At 47.3% G+C, this 15,306-nt stretch overlaps 1 protein-coding gene and 1 non-coding gene across 19 annotated transcripts in view; both read left to right on the top strand.

Moving 5' to 3' along the window:
- PUM1 (pumilio RNA binding family member 1) overlaps positions 1-8,920 on the top strand; it is a 122,898-nt gene extending 113,978 nt beyond the window's left edge. For all 18 annotated transcript variants that reach the window (XM_043909531.1, XM_043909530.1, XM_043909529.1 and 15 more), the window contains 2 exons: positions 3,767-3,959; positions 7,056-8,920. In XM_043909531.1, the coding sequence (XP_043765466.1) occupies positions 3,767-3,959; positions 7,056-7,187 (325 nt within the window). In that variant the 3' untranslated portion in view covers positions 7,188-8,920. The remainder of the gene's footprint in view (positions 1-3,766; positions 3,960-7,055) is intronic.
- Positions 4,782-4,866, top strand: LOC122698994. Its single transcript, XR_006342489.1, has one exon. It is a non-coding gene; the product is annotated as a small nucleolar RNA SNORD103/SNORD85 (small nucleolar RNA).
- Positions 8,921-15,306: the final 6,386 nt, after the last annotated feature.

Below are 15,306 nucleotides of genomic sequence, written 5' to 3'. Positions count from 1 at the left end.
AAAAGCACCCCAGATCCAGTGTTTCAACACCCTAACCACAGTAGGATCATCTCCTGGACCTTGTATTGGTTTTTATGGACATTTGCTAGGATCAGGAAAATAGAGGACGGAACCTCTTAGGTCTCTTTTTGGGGTCACAGTCCTCTTTACTGTCTGGTTCAGTGTATATAATGTCTCACCCTTGTATAGTGTTAAGTATTACAGTTGTGGTCTGATAATAAGGGAGTAGCTATTTTGGGCCCAACCCTCTCATGTATAACAACTAATAAATTGTTGACAAAATGCCAAAAACTACCTGCAGACATTAGATAGTGACCAGGAGCATGGAGATAACCAGAAGTGAGTAGAGGAGGTTGTTGATACTTGAAAGAAGGTTCACTGCATTGGGAAAACTCCACCCACCCTCCTCCCACACCTCCTGTTTTGAGAGAGTGGGAGAGATACATAATTGACAGGTAACACTGTGCAAGTTTTGCGTGTACAACCTGTTGGTATGATACATTTATATGTTGTAATATTCCTACAGTAACTTGAGCTGTTACCATGTCACATAATTATCATTTTTCTGTTGAGAACCATTAAAGATCTAGTCTGTTAGTAACTTTGAAATTTATAAAAGGTGTTGTTGACTATAATTAGGAAAGTTTTAGTCTGTAGGCTAAGTTGGGATAGAAGATCGCTGGTGTTCCAAAAAGGCAGTGGCAGAGTGACAGGGGAGAAATTCTGGAAAGGAAGAGAACCAGGGAGGAGGGGGAAGCCTAAATTTAAACTTTCTTAAGTATCTAGTTGACTCCTGACCCACACTGTGTAGGATGAACTTGAGGCAACCCTGCCAGGGCTGAAAGAATTTAGTGGAGATTTCATGTGCTGCTTATTGCATGGGGGAGGTTTGCAGTTTACTTTCAGCAAAGATACCGCGTGCCCAAAAAAGGGGTTAGGAGAGTGATACTCTTAGGAATATGACAGAACTCAGGGTATACAGTGCATCATTTGTCATGTCTAGATAACAGAAAAATGTGACCTATACTCAAGAAGAAAAAATGAAAATGGAAAAATCCCCAGTGAATATAGTTCCATACCACCCAGATGTTGGAGTTAGCAGAGAAGGATTATAAAGCATTTTATAAAGTATATAATTTTATAATTATATAAAAGCTATTATTTTAAAAATTAAATTAAAATAAAAATTTGTATTAAAATTATAAAAAGTATAATTATATAAAAGTATGAATTTTATAATTTTATAAATTATACATTTTACAAATTTTATATAAGTAATTGGTATTTTAAAATACTATATTTTAAGGTACTTAAAGTATTATAAAGTATTTAAATTATACTCAAAAATGTAAAGGAAAATGTGCATATAGTGAAATGAAAAGATGAATGTTAGTAGAGAATTAGAAGCTTTATTACAGAAAGAATAATAGGGAAGTTCTAGAGTAGAAAAGTATAACATCTGAAATAAAATTCACTATATGGCTTTAACAGTAAATTAAAGTTAACAAAAGAGCCAGTAAATTTGAAAATTGAATAGAAACAAACCAATTAAGCAGGTTAGTGACCTTATGACATTTTTGATGGTAACCCAGAATACAAAGTAAATTTTTCATCAACTTTGAATGCATAGGCACGTGCATACACACATAACTGAAGATTGTCATAATTAATTGATACTGACTACTCTGTTTCATTAAAAAAAAAAACAAAAAAAGCTAGTCTCAAATCACTAAGTTGATTTTATCACCCACAATCAGGTTAAGAACCACAGTTTCAGAAATACTAGAATGAACTTTAAAGACTGAAACAATATGGATTGTGTGCTTAGGTGGTAGGGCGGCTTTGGCCAGGTGGGATCCTGATCAGTGAGTCATCCTACCAAGTGTGATAGCCGACCCTGATGACCTTCTTGAAAGACAAGTTACTGTCAAGGAGTCAGTCTTCCACCCAGAAGAATGAGTGTCCTGTTGCCAGCCTAGCTTAGTAGAAAATTCTGTTCTAAATCTGATCACTCTGGTCTTGGGTGGATGAAGGGGCAGCTCAGCCTGGCAGTTCTAAAAAGTGATGATTCTTTGCTTGAACATTTGGATATCGTGACTGGCTTAGTAATGTCCTAACTCCCTTTTCTGCTAAGGGAGAAGCCAGTGTCTATTAGGAGATGCACTTCCACACGCCACACCTTCAGCTCATGCTAGAATTGCAGAGTGCTGTGGGAGGAACGTGAGGGGGAAAGTTTTCGCATGCCGCTGCTATATCAGAAGGGAGAGGCTTTTTGTGGTCTTAAAACGTGATTATCAGATTTGATTTGCTCTGTCTTAAGAAGAAAGGTTGAAGAAATGTCTGGTAGGATGGTGGTAGTTCTTGGACATTTTAGCTTGAGAATTTTGCTTTCTAAATAAAAGCACGTACATAATAAAGGTTCAGTATTCGAAACCAGATAACATGGTGAGGGTTCTTTCAGAGTGGTGTGGAACCACCACCCTCTCTTGCGATTTAAAAATCGAAGTAGGAACTTGGTGTAGGGACCTGGAGTAGGGACTTGGTGGTCGTTATTTGTGATGACTGTTCAATTATATAGGGCTGGCCTTTGAAAGGAGTGAGACACTATCTCTTGCCTTCTGGTGTTCCTAGAGTAGGTATAGACATCCTTTTTTTCAGCCCCTGAAGGCAAAATTAAGACAAATAGGTGAAATTTCAGGGAAGCACATTTTTACTCTAGTATATAAAGAATGTTTGAGAGAACCATTCATTTGCATGGTCGGTTGCCCCAGAATCGCTTCCAAATCATTGGAAATTCTCATGCAGAGGCTAAATGGGCATCTTGCAGAATGGTCAGAAAAGAGCTTTCTGCATTAGCTAGATTTGAAAGTTCCTTTTCTACTTGAGTGTTCTGTGATCCAGAGCAGCTCTTCCCCCAGTCATGAAATCCTTGCAGAGTGTTCAGCCTCCCACTTGCCAAATGTTCTCTCTGCCAAGTATTGGCTCCAGTAATACAAATACAAAGAATAAGTATTGTTCTTGTTCTTAGACATCACACAACTTCCTCATACCTACGGAGGCACAGAAGCAAACATTCTTGAGTAATCAATCACTCCTGGGTGAGGAGTGCCCTTTAGCATGTGGCTGGGTGTGATTTAATCAGCATCTGCTGTCCTTCTGGATTGTAGAGGAACTCTGGTTTAAAGTAACCACGTCTTTTTTTTCCTTTCCGAGGTTGAGACATCTGTGAAGTGTTTAGACATGTGGACACACCTGGGGGTCCTTCTTGTTTTTAAGAGACAGTGTGAAGTAGTTGACTGACGACTGTGGTTTCTCCTTGTGTCTGCCTTCACTCAGCAAGTCTGTAGGGCCTGTCTTAAGTGCCCAGTTCTGTGCGTGGCACTGGGGATCTAGATGTGAGAGAGACTTGTTCTTGGCCCCATTAAGTTCACAGAGGTGCGGAGAGAATTGATAGATGTTGATGCCTGTTGAAATTATGTTCATTACCCATTTCAACTCATAACCAGTCTTGTGAACCTTTACTTACCTGGGTTTGCCCTCCCCTGTTAGGTGGTTGGGTCTGGTACCCTCCATGACCTGGGCTTGGCCATGGTCGACATTGGAGGTCACAGATGGCAAAAATAGGATCTTATAGAGCCAAACAGATGAGGAATTAATCTTCCAAGAAGTCTCACTTGCTGCTGACCTTGAGGTCAGAGCCCAGGCCAGATGAGCCCGGCCGATCGAGGCCCGTCTAAGGACTGGCCCTGGACTTGTCTCCTTACAGCAACGTCGTGGAGAAGTGTGTCACTCACGCCTCCCGTACAGAGCGCGCTGTGCTTATCGACGAGGTGTGCACCATGAACGACGGTCCCCACAGTGCCTTATACACCATGATGAAGGACCAGTACGCCAACTACGTGGTCCAGAAGATGATCGATGTGGCGGAGCCAGCCCAGAGGAAGATCGTCATGCACAAGGTAGGCCAGTTTGTGCGGGTCTCCATCAGAGAGGAGGAGCTGGCCTCGCTTCTTCTCAGTTCTGAAATGCAAAGGAGGGTGGGCCTCTTGCTGCTTCTTGTGCACTTTGTCACTGGATCGTGCCTTCTTGTCCCTTTTATCTGGAGTGGCCATTGTCCCTGTGTTTGCTGCCGCTCCATCAGTAACTCACTGGCATGAATGTTAAACTCAGTCTTTGTGGGGGAGTCCCCTCCGAGTCTTGTACCTGCTGGCTCCCAGGAGACCAGCTTCTCAGTCTAGCAGATCAGCCGCCTTAACCTTATTTCCGTTCCTCCCTCTCATCTTCCATTCCACCGTTTGCTGAACGAGCTCCTGCCTGAGGCCGCACTGGTCTGGCACGCTGATCTGGCGCCCACCGTGTGCCAGTCGCCAGCACAGAGATGGCTGAGGCTGAGCACTGCCCACAGAGCACATGTGGGAAGGGTGACGTGAGCGCCTGCGCGCACGCCGCTGAGGGGAGGCTTTGTAGGAGGAGAAGCCCAGGCTGCAGAGGAGGTAGAGGGGAGAAAATGGGACAGAAATCTGAGGCGTTGTGTGCCGTGAGTGGGAGCTGACCCAGAAAGCACATGAGGAGGCTCAGGGCCTCAGAGCGGTCGTGGAGGAGGTCCCGCCGGCCCCACACAGACCACGGGGCCGGGGAGTCCAGCCAGCCCCCAGGCAGGCGTGCGGGCCGCACTGTGTCTGCGGGAGGCAGTGCCTCGCGCCTCGGGTGCTGCCCGTCTGAACCCTCAGCCTTTGGGCTCTGAATTGACCCAGCCCTTCTCGATGGAGGGGTGCCCGTGGTCTGGCAGTGATGAGCCACTTGCCCTCTCTGAGAACAGAGTTCGGTAATGAGAATCTTTACTATGGACTCAAGTTCTGAGCCAGACGGGGCCCCCACCGCCTCCAGGTCAGAACCCAACACCGTGCTGGTGTTGGCGATGGCAGCTGAGGGCTGGGGAGTCCAGAGTCCTTAAGCTGTGAGACTCAGATGGGCCTGTCAAGGTGCTGGTGAAGGTGGAGGGGATGTTGGAGACACACAGAACGTTGGAAGTTCATTCATTTACCAAATACTTAAAAGCACAGGTGCTCTCCGGTGAGCTCTTCTTGCACCAGGACACTGTTGGCAGGCCCAGCGGTGTTGCAGACAGTTACACTGATGCTGGGGAGATCGTGGGGGGCTGTGAGTGTGGAGGGGCGCCTCACAGAGAAGGCTTCCTGCGAGAGCGATGTGTGAATAAAGCCTTGCACCTTTCCAGGTGGAGGAAACCTAGTGTGTGAAGCCTTGAAAGAGGAGACAAGACAGTGTATTTAAATGGAGAAGTACAGCAAGTCCAGTGGGACAGGACTGGGGTGCCAGAATCACACTTAGATTTCAAATCATGGTCCTGGCCAGTGAGTAACTTGGAGGAGAGGAGGCAGTGAGGTCTGGACAGGGGGTTGTTGAAATAGCTAAGCCAAGAGGTGAGTGGCGGTTTTGAGAATCAAGAGAAGTGGACAGAATGGGGCTTGTGCAGCTGGTTTGATTGAGGGAGTTGAGAGAGGAGGGGGAGTCCTAAGAATCTGAAAAGCCTAAGACTTCTGCTCTTTCACAGCTAGGCATACCCATTTTAGGAAGCGGGAGGATTGAGAGGGGAACACGTTGCTTTCCATTTCCCTTTAAATCAAGTGGAAGATGGAGTCCAACAGTGTTGTATATGCACATTGTTAGTGTCTTGTCTGGAGTAGGACAGATGTAAAGGTTAAGTGGCTGGACTCATCAGTGAGCCAGTCCTGGGGACAGACAGGTGAAGGGATTGAATTTCACTCAGGTTTTAAAAGGAGAGCTGCCAAAAGCAAGGGGTTCGGAGCCTCGAGCACTAAGGACCAAAGCCTCAGCTCTGTATGTCACCATGATTGCGACCCAGATGGAAGTGTGGTGTCCTTTCTGCAAGTGTGTTTATTTAGGACGGTTAGGCAGTGGTCTGCGTGCCACAGCTCGGAGTTCGAGCCAAGGACTGTGCATAGTTTCCCAGGCTGGCTCCTAGGTGAGAGTATAAAGCTAATATGGGTCTGCGTCCTGTGTGGGTTACAGAAGTGGTTTCTGGAGCCACCTGACCCTTCCTTGCTTTGAGGGTACAACTAAACAGGCAAAACGGTCTGCGTGGAACACTCAGGCTTGAGAGTGTCCATCTTCCCTGGCATGTTGTCCTGTGTTGAGTAAGTAACTGGGGAGCTGTGATGGGGGAAGCAGGTCAATGTTGTGGGTTTTCACTGTCTGTGTGGCATGTTGGTGGTTCCACAAATGATTGTGAACGCAGTGTGTTGTAGAAGGCTCTGTGAGGTCACCAACGAGGAAAGGTGGTTCCAGAGAGGAAGCACCTGCCGAGTTGTGTGGGATGCACGGGACTTTTGGATGTGGGTCTGCCCCAGGGTTGGGGGTACAGAGAGATGCTCATGGGGCTGAGTGTCTTGGAGAGGTGGAGCAGAGCTGTGAGAGGAGTGGCCAGACAGTGGGGGGGGGCTGTCTGACTTTAGATGAGTGGCTTAACCACTGTGCCTCCGTGTTTTCATCAGTGAAACGAGGATAATCACACCTCTCTTACGAGGATTCAAAATGGATGGTTCTTGGCTCTTGTTCATCATTTTTATTGTTATCATTGATAGCCTTCTGTGATTTGCTGTGAATGGGAGAGCAGGGTCAGGTGATGAGCGCAGGGTTCGTGGTCCCCAGAAAGCAGCCCCTGCTGCTGAGGAGAGCCGTGGGGCCGAGAGGCTCCCTCAGGGGCTGCCGACAGCGGTGGATGGTGTGGTCGTGTCTCGGGATGCTCAGTCTCCACACGCTGTCCTGGAAGTGGCCTGTGGTTGTCCGACCTCCAGAGCCCTTGGATCCTGCATCAGCGCTCAGGACAGGAGCCGCCCTCCTCATCTGCTGGGTCAGTGTAGCTCGTGTATTCAGGTGCTCAGGCTGAGCTAGTGAAGGATGCTGCTTGTGGGGTGTGTGTACCTGTAGGCACTCATGGTGTCCAGGAGCAAGTTACCCTGAGCCCCCTGAGCCTGTCACAGGCCAGAGTAACACAGACTGTGCTTTCTCTGCAGATCCGGCCCCACATCGCGACTCTTCGCAAGTACACTTATGGCAAGCACATCCTGGCCAAGCTGGAGAAATACTACATGAAGAATGGCGTTGACTTAGGGCCCATCTGTGGCCCCCCTAACGGTATTATCTGAGGCAGTGTCACCCCGTGCCCTCATTCCCACTGACCTCACTGGCCCACTGGTGAATCCAACCAGCAACCAGAAATGTTCCAGTGTAGAATCCAAAAATGGGTAAATGGTTGCTCCAGGATTACCCTCTCCTCCCAAAAAAAGGAATCAAATCCACAAGTGGAAAAGCCTTTGTAAATTTGTTTCATTTTATTACGCATAACATGTACTAATTATTTTTTTTAATTGACTAATTGCCCTGTTGTTTTACTGGTGTATAGGATACTTGTACATAGGTAACCAGTGTACATGGGAGGCCACATATTTTGTTCAATGTTGTATCTATATTCCACGTGTGGAAACTTTCAGGGTGGTTGGTTTAACAAAAAAGTTAAAAAAAAAAAAAAAGAAAAAAGGTTTTTAACTCATTTGCCTCACTGGCAAGTTTTGCAAATAGCTCTTCCCCACTTCCTCATTTTAGTAAAAAAGAAAAACAAACAAAAAAAAACCTGACAAGTCTGAATTTTAGTTAAATGACCCCAAACTGGCATTTAACAATGTTTATAAAAATATATATATATAAATATATATATATAAAGAAAATCATTTCAGAGTTGCAAAAGCCTCAGTTTATGACATTAAGTTTATGAAACTTCTGAAAATTGCCTTTTTTGGAGACTATTATGCTGAAGAAAATAGTGTAGTCCATTTTGTGAGGAGGAGATGTGAGCACCCAGAATGTCTTTCAAGGCCGGGCGGGTATGATTGTTTACTGCCTACTGGATTTTTTTCTGTTAACATTGAAAGGCAAAAATCTGATTATTTAGCATGAGAAAAAAAAAAAAATCCAACTCTGCTTTTGGTCTTGCTTCTATAAATATATAGTGTATACTTGGTGTAGACTTTGCATATATACAAATTTGTAGTATTTTCTTGTTTTGATGTCTAATCTGTATCTATAATGTACCCTAGTAGTCGAACATACTTTTGATTGTACAATTGTACATTTGTATACCTGTAATGTAAATGTGGAGAAGTTTGAATCAACATAAACACGTTTTTTGGTAAGAAAAGAAAATTAGCCAGCCCTGTGCATTCAGTGTATATTCACACCTTTTATGGTCGTAGCATATAGTGTTGTATATTGTAAATTGTAATTTCAACCAGAAGTAAATTTTTTTTTCTTTTGAAGGAATAAATGTTCTTTATACAGCCTAGTTAACTTTTAAAAAGAAAAAAAAAAGCTTGGTTTTATTTGTCACCTAGTCAGATAGTAGCGAGATCCTTTCTAAATGTTATTCCAGATGATTCAGTTCACACTAGTGGTTTTTTTTTTTAATCCTAAAAAAGTAATGTTTTGCTTATTTTGTGACAGTCAAAAGGACGTGCAAAGTTCAACCCTGCCCTAACTTTCCTTACAATCAGAGCCCCTCTCACCTTGTAAAGTGTGAATTGCCCTTCCTTTTTGTACAGAAGATGAACTGTATTTTGCATTTTGTCTACTTGTAAGTGAATGTAACATACTGTCAATTTTCCTTGTTTGAATATAGAATTGTAACACTACACGGTGTACATTTCCAGAGCCTTGTGTATATTTCCAATGAACTTTTTTGCAAGCACACTTGTAACCATATGTGTATAATTAACAAACCTGTGTATGCTTATGCCTGGGCAACTATTTTTTGTAACTCTTGTGTAGATTGTCTCTAAACAATGTGTGATCTTTATTTTGAAAAATACAGAACTTTGGAATCTGAGTTTGTGCTTTATTGTTATTATTACTTTTTCCAATAGAGTGCCCCAGAGCAGACAGCCCTTTTCTTGTTTGTGTCTCTTTCTTTCTGTTCTGTTTTTGTCTTGTGAGAGGGTTTATCAAAGACATCCCACGTGCATCGTGATGTCCAGCTTCTTTTGAAAAATCAGAAAATTCACCTTCCTGGGTGCCCATGACAGCATCCTCAAAAGGCCTGACCCCCACTGTCTGCCTGGTTCTCGTCATTTGCACTCTCTGGGCTCTCGGGTGCTGTTGTGAGCCCGAAGGGCCGGTATTGGAATCCAGCAGATGATAAACGTCTCCTCCTCGCTCTCTGAGGCAGGGTGGTGGGGAAGGCCTCCCTGTCCTGAGGTCCCCGCTCCTTCCCCTGTCTGCACCCCGCCCTTCTGTGTCCTGACACCAAGGTTGGCCCAAGCTGGCCTGCTGTCCCTAGCTCACTCTTCTTTGCATCACACTGGGGACCTCTTCCAGCAGTGAGTTCAGGAGGCCCTAGCTCACTGAAGTACCTGCCGCCTGTGCCTGGAGATGCCCCCTCCCCTTCTCTGCTGTCTGCTCCAGGAGCAGCTTTGGCAGAAAACCACCAGTGAAACTTGGTTGGCAATGACAGGATGGGCTCAGCCAGGGGCACTGGAAGTGGAGCCTCAGGGTAGATGGAAAGGGGACTTCTCAGGGTCCCCTCCCAAGGGTGAGGGACGGTCACTAGCAGCCCCTGTGGTCTGAGAAGAAACGTAGGGGAAAGGAGCTAAGACTGGAGAGTTCAAGTGCAGAACCTGATTTTGCCTTAGCAGCTGTAATGGAGTCTTCCCGAACCCTCTTCCGAGGCTGTAGTCATTGCGGGCCCACTAGAGATGGCATGCTGGGGGTGTGTGCGACTGAGTAGTGTGGCTCTGCAGTCAGACCAGGCTCCCTAGCCCTGACCCGACCTTTTTCAGTATTTGTGTATTTATTTGGCTGTGTTGGGTCTTAGTTGCGGCATGCAGAAGCTTTCGTTGGGGTGCGTAGACTTCTCTAGTTGCAGCACAAGGGGTCAGTAGTTGAGGCGTGAAGGCTTATTTGCCCTGTGGCTTATGGGATCTTAGTTCCTCAGCCAGGGATTGAACCCCTGTCCCCTGCATCGAGAAGTAGATTCTTAACCACTGGACCACTGGAGTAGTCCCTTTACCTGATCTTGAACTGAATTCCTTGCTGGAAATGGATTGAAGGCCCATCAATTGTGTGTAGGTGAAGTGGTTCTTACATCATGGAAAGTTAACAGCTTTCGAGACAGTTACGGTTTTACTGAACCTTTGCAGAGGCTGAGAACAAAGCAGGCAAAACAAGAGGCTTGGATTTCTTTCTCTCCCATGAGTCTACAGTCTGTGACCTTGAGGTGGTAATTTTGTCTGTCTGATCCTCAGTTTCCTCTTCTCAAAGATTGAAGTAATACCTCATGAAGCTGAAATAAGATGGAATTGTTAATAAACATGTCATGGGACTTGCCTGGTGGCCCAGTGGTTAAGACTCGATGCTCCCAAGGCAGGGTGCCTGGGTTTGATCCCTGGTTGGATGATTGGATCCCTCATGTTGCAGCTAGGACTCAGGCAAAAAATAAAAATAAACATGTCAAGTGCCTGGAACTTAAGAGGTACCCATGTAGGTTTTCTCTTCTACCTGGACTATTTACACTTAGACTACTTTTTTTCCCCCCTCTGTCTCCTTTTACTCAACATTTAGAGAAATGTCTTGTGTTTTTAGTGGTAAGAAAGCAAGGTGCTAGGTTGGAAATGTGATACCTCCACCATCTTACTTCAATCCTGTGTCTTTGAGGCCTTTGTGGTCAGACAGATACAGGTTTTCATCCCAATTGCCTTTTATTACCTGGGTCATCTCTCTGAGTCCAAATTTTCTTCTCAGTGAAACTGGGGAAAACAGTACTTCATGTCCAAGGTTGGCTGTGAGGATGAACTGAATTACGTAGCCTACCAGAGTGCCTGGCACATTGGTGCAATAAATGATATTTATTGTTTTTTACCTTTAATAGCACTCCTCTAAATGTTTGTGCACAGGTTTTGGTGAACCAAACAATCCTTGTCCATTATGTAAAGAAGTTTAAAAGTGTTAGTCGCTCAGTCGTGTCCGACTCTTTTTTACTCCATGGAGTTAAAATTCCTGCTCATGAATTCTCCAGGCAAGAATACTGGAGTGGATTGCCATTCCCTTCTCCAGGGGATCTTCCTGACCCAGAGATTGAAACTGGGTCTCCCACATCACAGGCAGATTCTTAACCGTGTGAGCCAGCGGGGACGTAGTCATTCGTCATGAACCAACTCTGGGCCAGGCACCCAAGAGTTTTTACATGTTCTCTCATTTCTCACAACAGTCCTGTGAGGAATGTGGTGGTTCTCATCTTGGAGATATGGAAATGAGTTCTGGGTTCTGATGCGAGTCTTTGGGTCAAACCAATGCTTGGCCTGAAGCTTTTTCCCTTGGCGTCTTGTGGGAGGGATTGGGGCTGGGATGGACCCCTCCCTCTGCAGGATTGCATTTCAGGGCTCAGGCTGAACCTCCTTATTTGACTGCCAGTACCAGCTGCTAACAAGTCCATCCAAGGATGTGAGGTCCTGGGCTGCCACCATATGGAGACTGACATTCTTGGTCTCTTACAAGAGACCTCCATCCTGAGTCCCTCCATCGCACTTTGATGACAACAGAGTCCTTCCATCACACTTTGTATAAAAATCCTTTACCGGATCACAGGGCTTTACAGGGTACAGAGCACATTCGTATTTGGATGCCTTTGATCCTCTTGAAAGCCTTAGGCAATAAGATAAAGTGAAAAAGTGAAGTTGCTCAGTCATGTCTGACTCTGCAACCCCATGAACTGTAGCCTACCAGGTTCTTCCATCCATGGGATTTTCCAGGCAAGAATACTGGAGTGGGTTGCCATTTCCTTCTCCAGGAGACCTTCCTGACCCAGGGATTGAACCTGAATCTCCTGCATTGCAGGCAGACGCTTTACTCTCTGAGCCCCAGGGAAGTCGGGCAGTAGGACAAGGCAGACATCAGCCCATTTTTCACGTGAGGCGGTTGAGACCCAAGCCACACAGTGAGTCAATAACCTAGCAAGGATTTTATCTGAAGTCTCCTGAAACCGAGTTCAGTGCTCTGTCCATGCCATCTTGCTCCTGCCACCTTCCATCAGCTCCAGGGATGGCTGGTCTCTCTTTTCTAGTTGAGTTTTTCGAGAAGCGTGAGGGACTGGACAGAGGAGCCTGGCGGGCTCCAGTCCAGGGGGTGGAGTCAGACAGGACTGAAGGGACTTGGCGTGCTGGCAGGAGGCGCTAGAGAGCGAAGCATTTTACAGGGAGGAGAGCTGCGGCTTCATGTAGTTACCAGCAGTAGCCACACGAGGGTGCTGCTGCCTAAAGAAAGCCTTATAGACGCCTACGGGCTCAAGGGTCCAAGGTGGAGGGCTGGGATGGCTTATCCCCGGCTTGGGGGGCTCCGGAGTGAAGAGTCCCATCCAGAGGCCTGAGGTCTGGCATGTGCCCTAAGACTAAGCTTTCCACTTCCCTCCCTCCCCAGCTTCTGCTGGGCAGAAAGCTAGTCCCTCACTCTGGCTTGGGACGGCAGGGTATCTGTCTCACAGACCCTAGTTTTGCCTGGGACTCACGTGTGACCTCTGGCAAGTCGGTTGCCCCAACTGTCACCTGGCATGATAGCCCGGCCCTGCCACCCTCACAGGGTTGGTATGAGGTCAGAGGGCTGATCCTGTGAGCAGGGGGGCCCCAAGCCTCTGTTAATGTGACCCGAGGCCCTAGTACCTCTTTAGGGGCTACATCTCTGGCTTATGCATCAAAGCTTTCACACAATGAAAACTTCCGAGTCTTTTTATGACCCACAGGTGCGCCTAGCTTCAAATCCCAGCTCTACCACCCCTCTGGGACCAATGTGAGTCATTTATCCTCTTACACAAGAGGATAATAGTCCTTCTACCTCCTGGGGCGCCCTGGAAACACTTGACACAGAGCTGGGCACATAGCAAGCCACACATGAAACCTGTTACTATTATTTTTATTGCCCTATTTTTTCCTGCTATGTTGGAGACCTTGGAATTTTCACTAAGTGTGACTAATTTATCCTCTGAACTGGGACAATTTTAAGCATGAAAGTGATTGCACTGAGTTATTACCTCATGTGGAGACAGCCTCCCAGGTGGCCGACTTCCTGATGTCCTTATCCTCATGTGTTCTGCGTGAAGGGGGCAGCCTGCAAACAATAGGACATTGTGCAAAGGGTAGGGCGTGACTTCCCCCACACAGGACACTAGTTCCAGCTTGCTCTCTCCGGGACACTTTGTAAGACACTCTGACTTGAGGGCCCCTGCTGTTGACCAGGCTTAACACGCCAGTCACACTTGCCAACTTGCCAGCAGGGCCTCCAGCCCCCTTCCAGCCTTCTAGGACATCCTGACTGCAGTCTCATGGGAGACCCCAAACCAGAACCACCTATTCAGCCGCCCCTGAACTCCTGACCCACAGAAACTGGGGGAGATAGTGCCTATCGCTGTTTTAAGTGGCTGTGTTGAGGGTCATTCATTACACAGCTGTGGATAGCTAATACACAGCACAAAAACTGCTGTAGGCCAGGCTGGTTCTGGGCACATCAGAAGGCCCATTTCTCTCATTTCTCCTGTGAGGCACATGCTGCCCTGCTCTATCTTGGCCTTGGAGAGCTTGGCCACCCCACCCCTACCAGCTGCCCCCTTGCCAGGACTCCAGGAAACTTCCAGATGCTCCTCGGAGCCCCGGGTAGAGACGTGTCTTGGGGTGCGGCTGCACCAGGGACCCCCCCAGAGACCACAGCTCTCCTGTGCCAGGGCTAGGTCAGCCTCTGTCTCTCAGGCTCAGGAGGGTTCCCTGGCCCACACCCCTCGGGTCGCGAGTGGACCAAGCCAGGAATGACTGGAAAATAATGGCCAGTATTGGCTGATGCCCTGAGCAGGGTGCTGCCCTATGTCACCCGGTCACCTGCCTCCAACTCTGGGAGGAGAGAGCAGTTACATCAACTTCCATGGGAAGACAGCGGTCTCAGGTCACTGGCCAGGAAGTGGAAGAGCTGGGATTGGACCCAGAGTTCCTCTCCTCAGAGCCCAGGGGCTCAAGACCCTCCCTGCTTCTGCCCTCCGACATGCCCCATCCCAGGGCCCCACGCTGGGAGCTGGGAATTAAGTTTGGCGTTCCCAGATCGGACCCATTTACAGATGCAAAGACTGAGACCCAGGGTGAGGGGAGTAACCTGCTCAGGGCCCACAGAGGGTGAGGAACGGAGCCAGGAGCCATGTGTCCCATGTGAATGCAGTTACAGTCACCCCTCAGCATCCCTGGGGGATGGGTTCCAGGATCCCTGTGATACCTAAATCCACTGAGGCTCAGGTCCCTTATACGAAAGAGCATGAATATTTGCATAGAACCCACGCACATACTTCCATGCACAAACTTTACTTAAGTCATCTCTAGATTCCTTATGGGCTTCCCTTGTAGCTCAGTTGGTAAAGAATATGTCTGTAGTACTGGAGACCCAGGTTCGATCCCTGGGTTGGAAAGATCCCCTGGAGAAGGAAATGGCAACTCACTCCAGTGTCCTTGCCCGGGAAACCTCACGGACATAGGAGCCTGGAGGGCTTGCAGTCCATAGGGGTCTCAAAGAGTCAGGCACGACCGAGCGACCAGCACTTATAATACCTAATGCAATGTAAACACTCGGTAAATAGTTGCCAGTGTGCAGCAAATGCAGGTTTGGTTTTTTTTGGAACTTCCTGGAATTTGTTTTTCCTGAATACTTTCCATCCGAGGTGAGCTGAATCCACGAATCCGGAGGGCTGACTGTCCTTGCTCCTTGCCCACCTCCAGCCCTGGGATGGCAGCTTCCTCAGCACCTAGATCTGTGCCTACTTGGCCCTCCGCAGGGACTCAGGAAACTGAGGGTGAGCTCTGCTGGTCTCGGTGAGTCTCAAAGAGGAAAGACGCATGACATGTCTTGGTGATGGTTGAGCTCTCTCCATTTCTGTTGGTGTGGAGTCAGGAGGGTCTCCGGCCCCCTCGGTCCGTCTCACTCTCCCTTCACACACACCTCTTTTGCAATTCCAGGTCACTCTCCTCCACCGACTTTTTTGGTTGTTGCCCAGCTGGGCTGCTCTAGCCCCAGGATGAGGTGAGAAAGAAAATATATTTTTAGAGAGGCTTTTTTTTTTTCTTCCAGGAAAATGACTCTAAATGTGCAATTTGTTCCTGGGAACGGGGGTGTGTGAGTGAAATGGCTTCTGGTATGGCAGTGGCCTCGTCTCCTCCTGCGGTCTCCTCTACATTCCTGCTGACCCTTCCCCTCTCT

Source organism: Cervus elaphus, chromosome 8 (assembly GCF_910594005.1).
Source record: "Cervus elaphus chromosome 8, mCerEla1.1, whole genome shotgun sequence".
Classification (NCBI taxonomy): domain Eukaryota; kingdom Metazoa; phylum Chordata; class Mammalia; order Artiodactyla; family Cervidae; genus Cervus; species Cervus elaphus.
The sequence above is the reverse complement of the archived record's forward strand: the minus strand, read 5'-3'. Positions and strand labels throughout refer to the sequence as shown.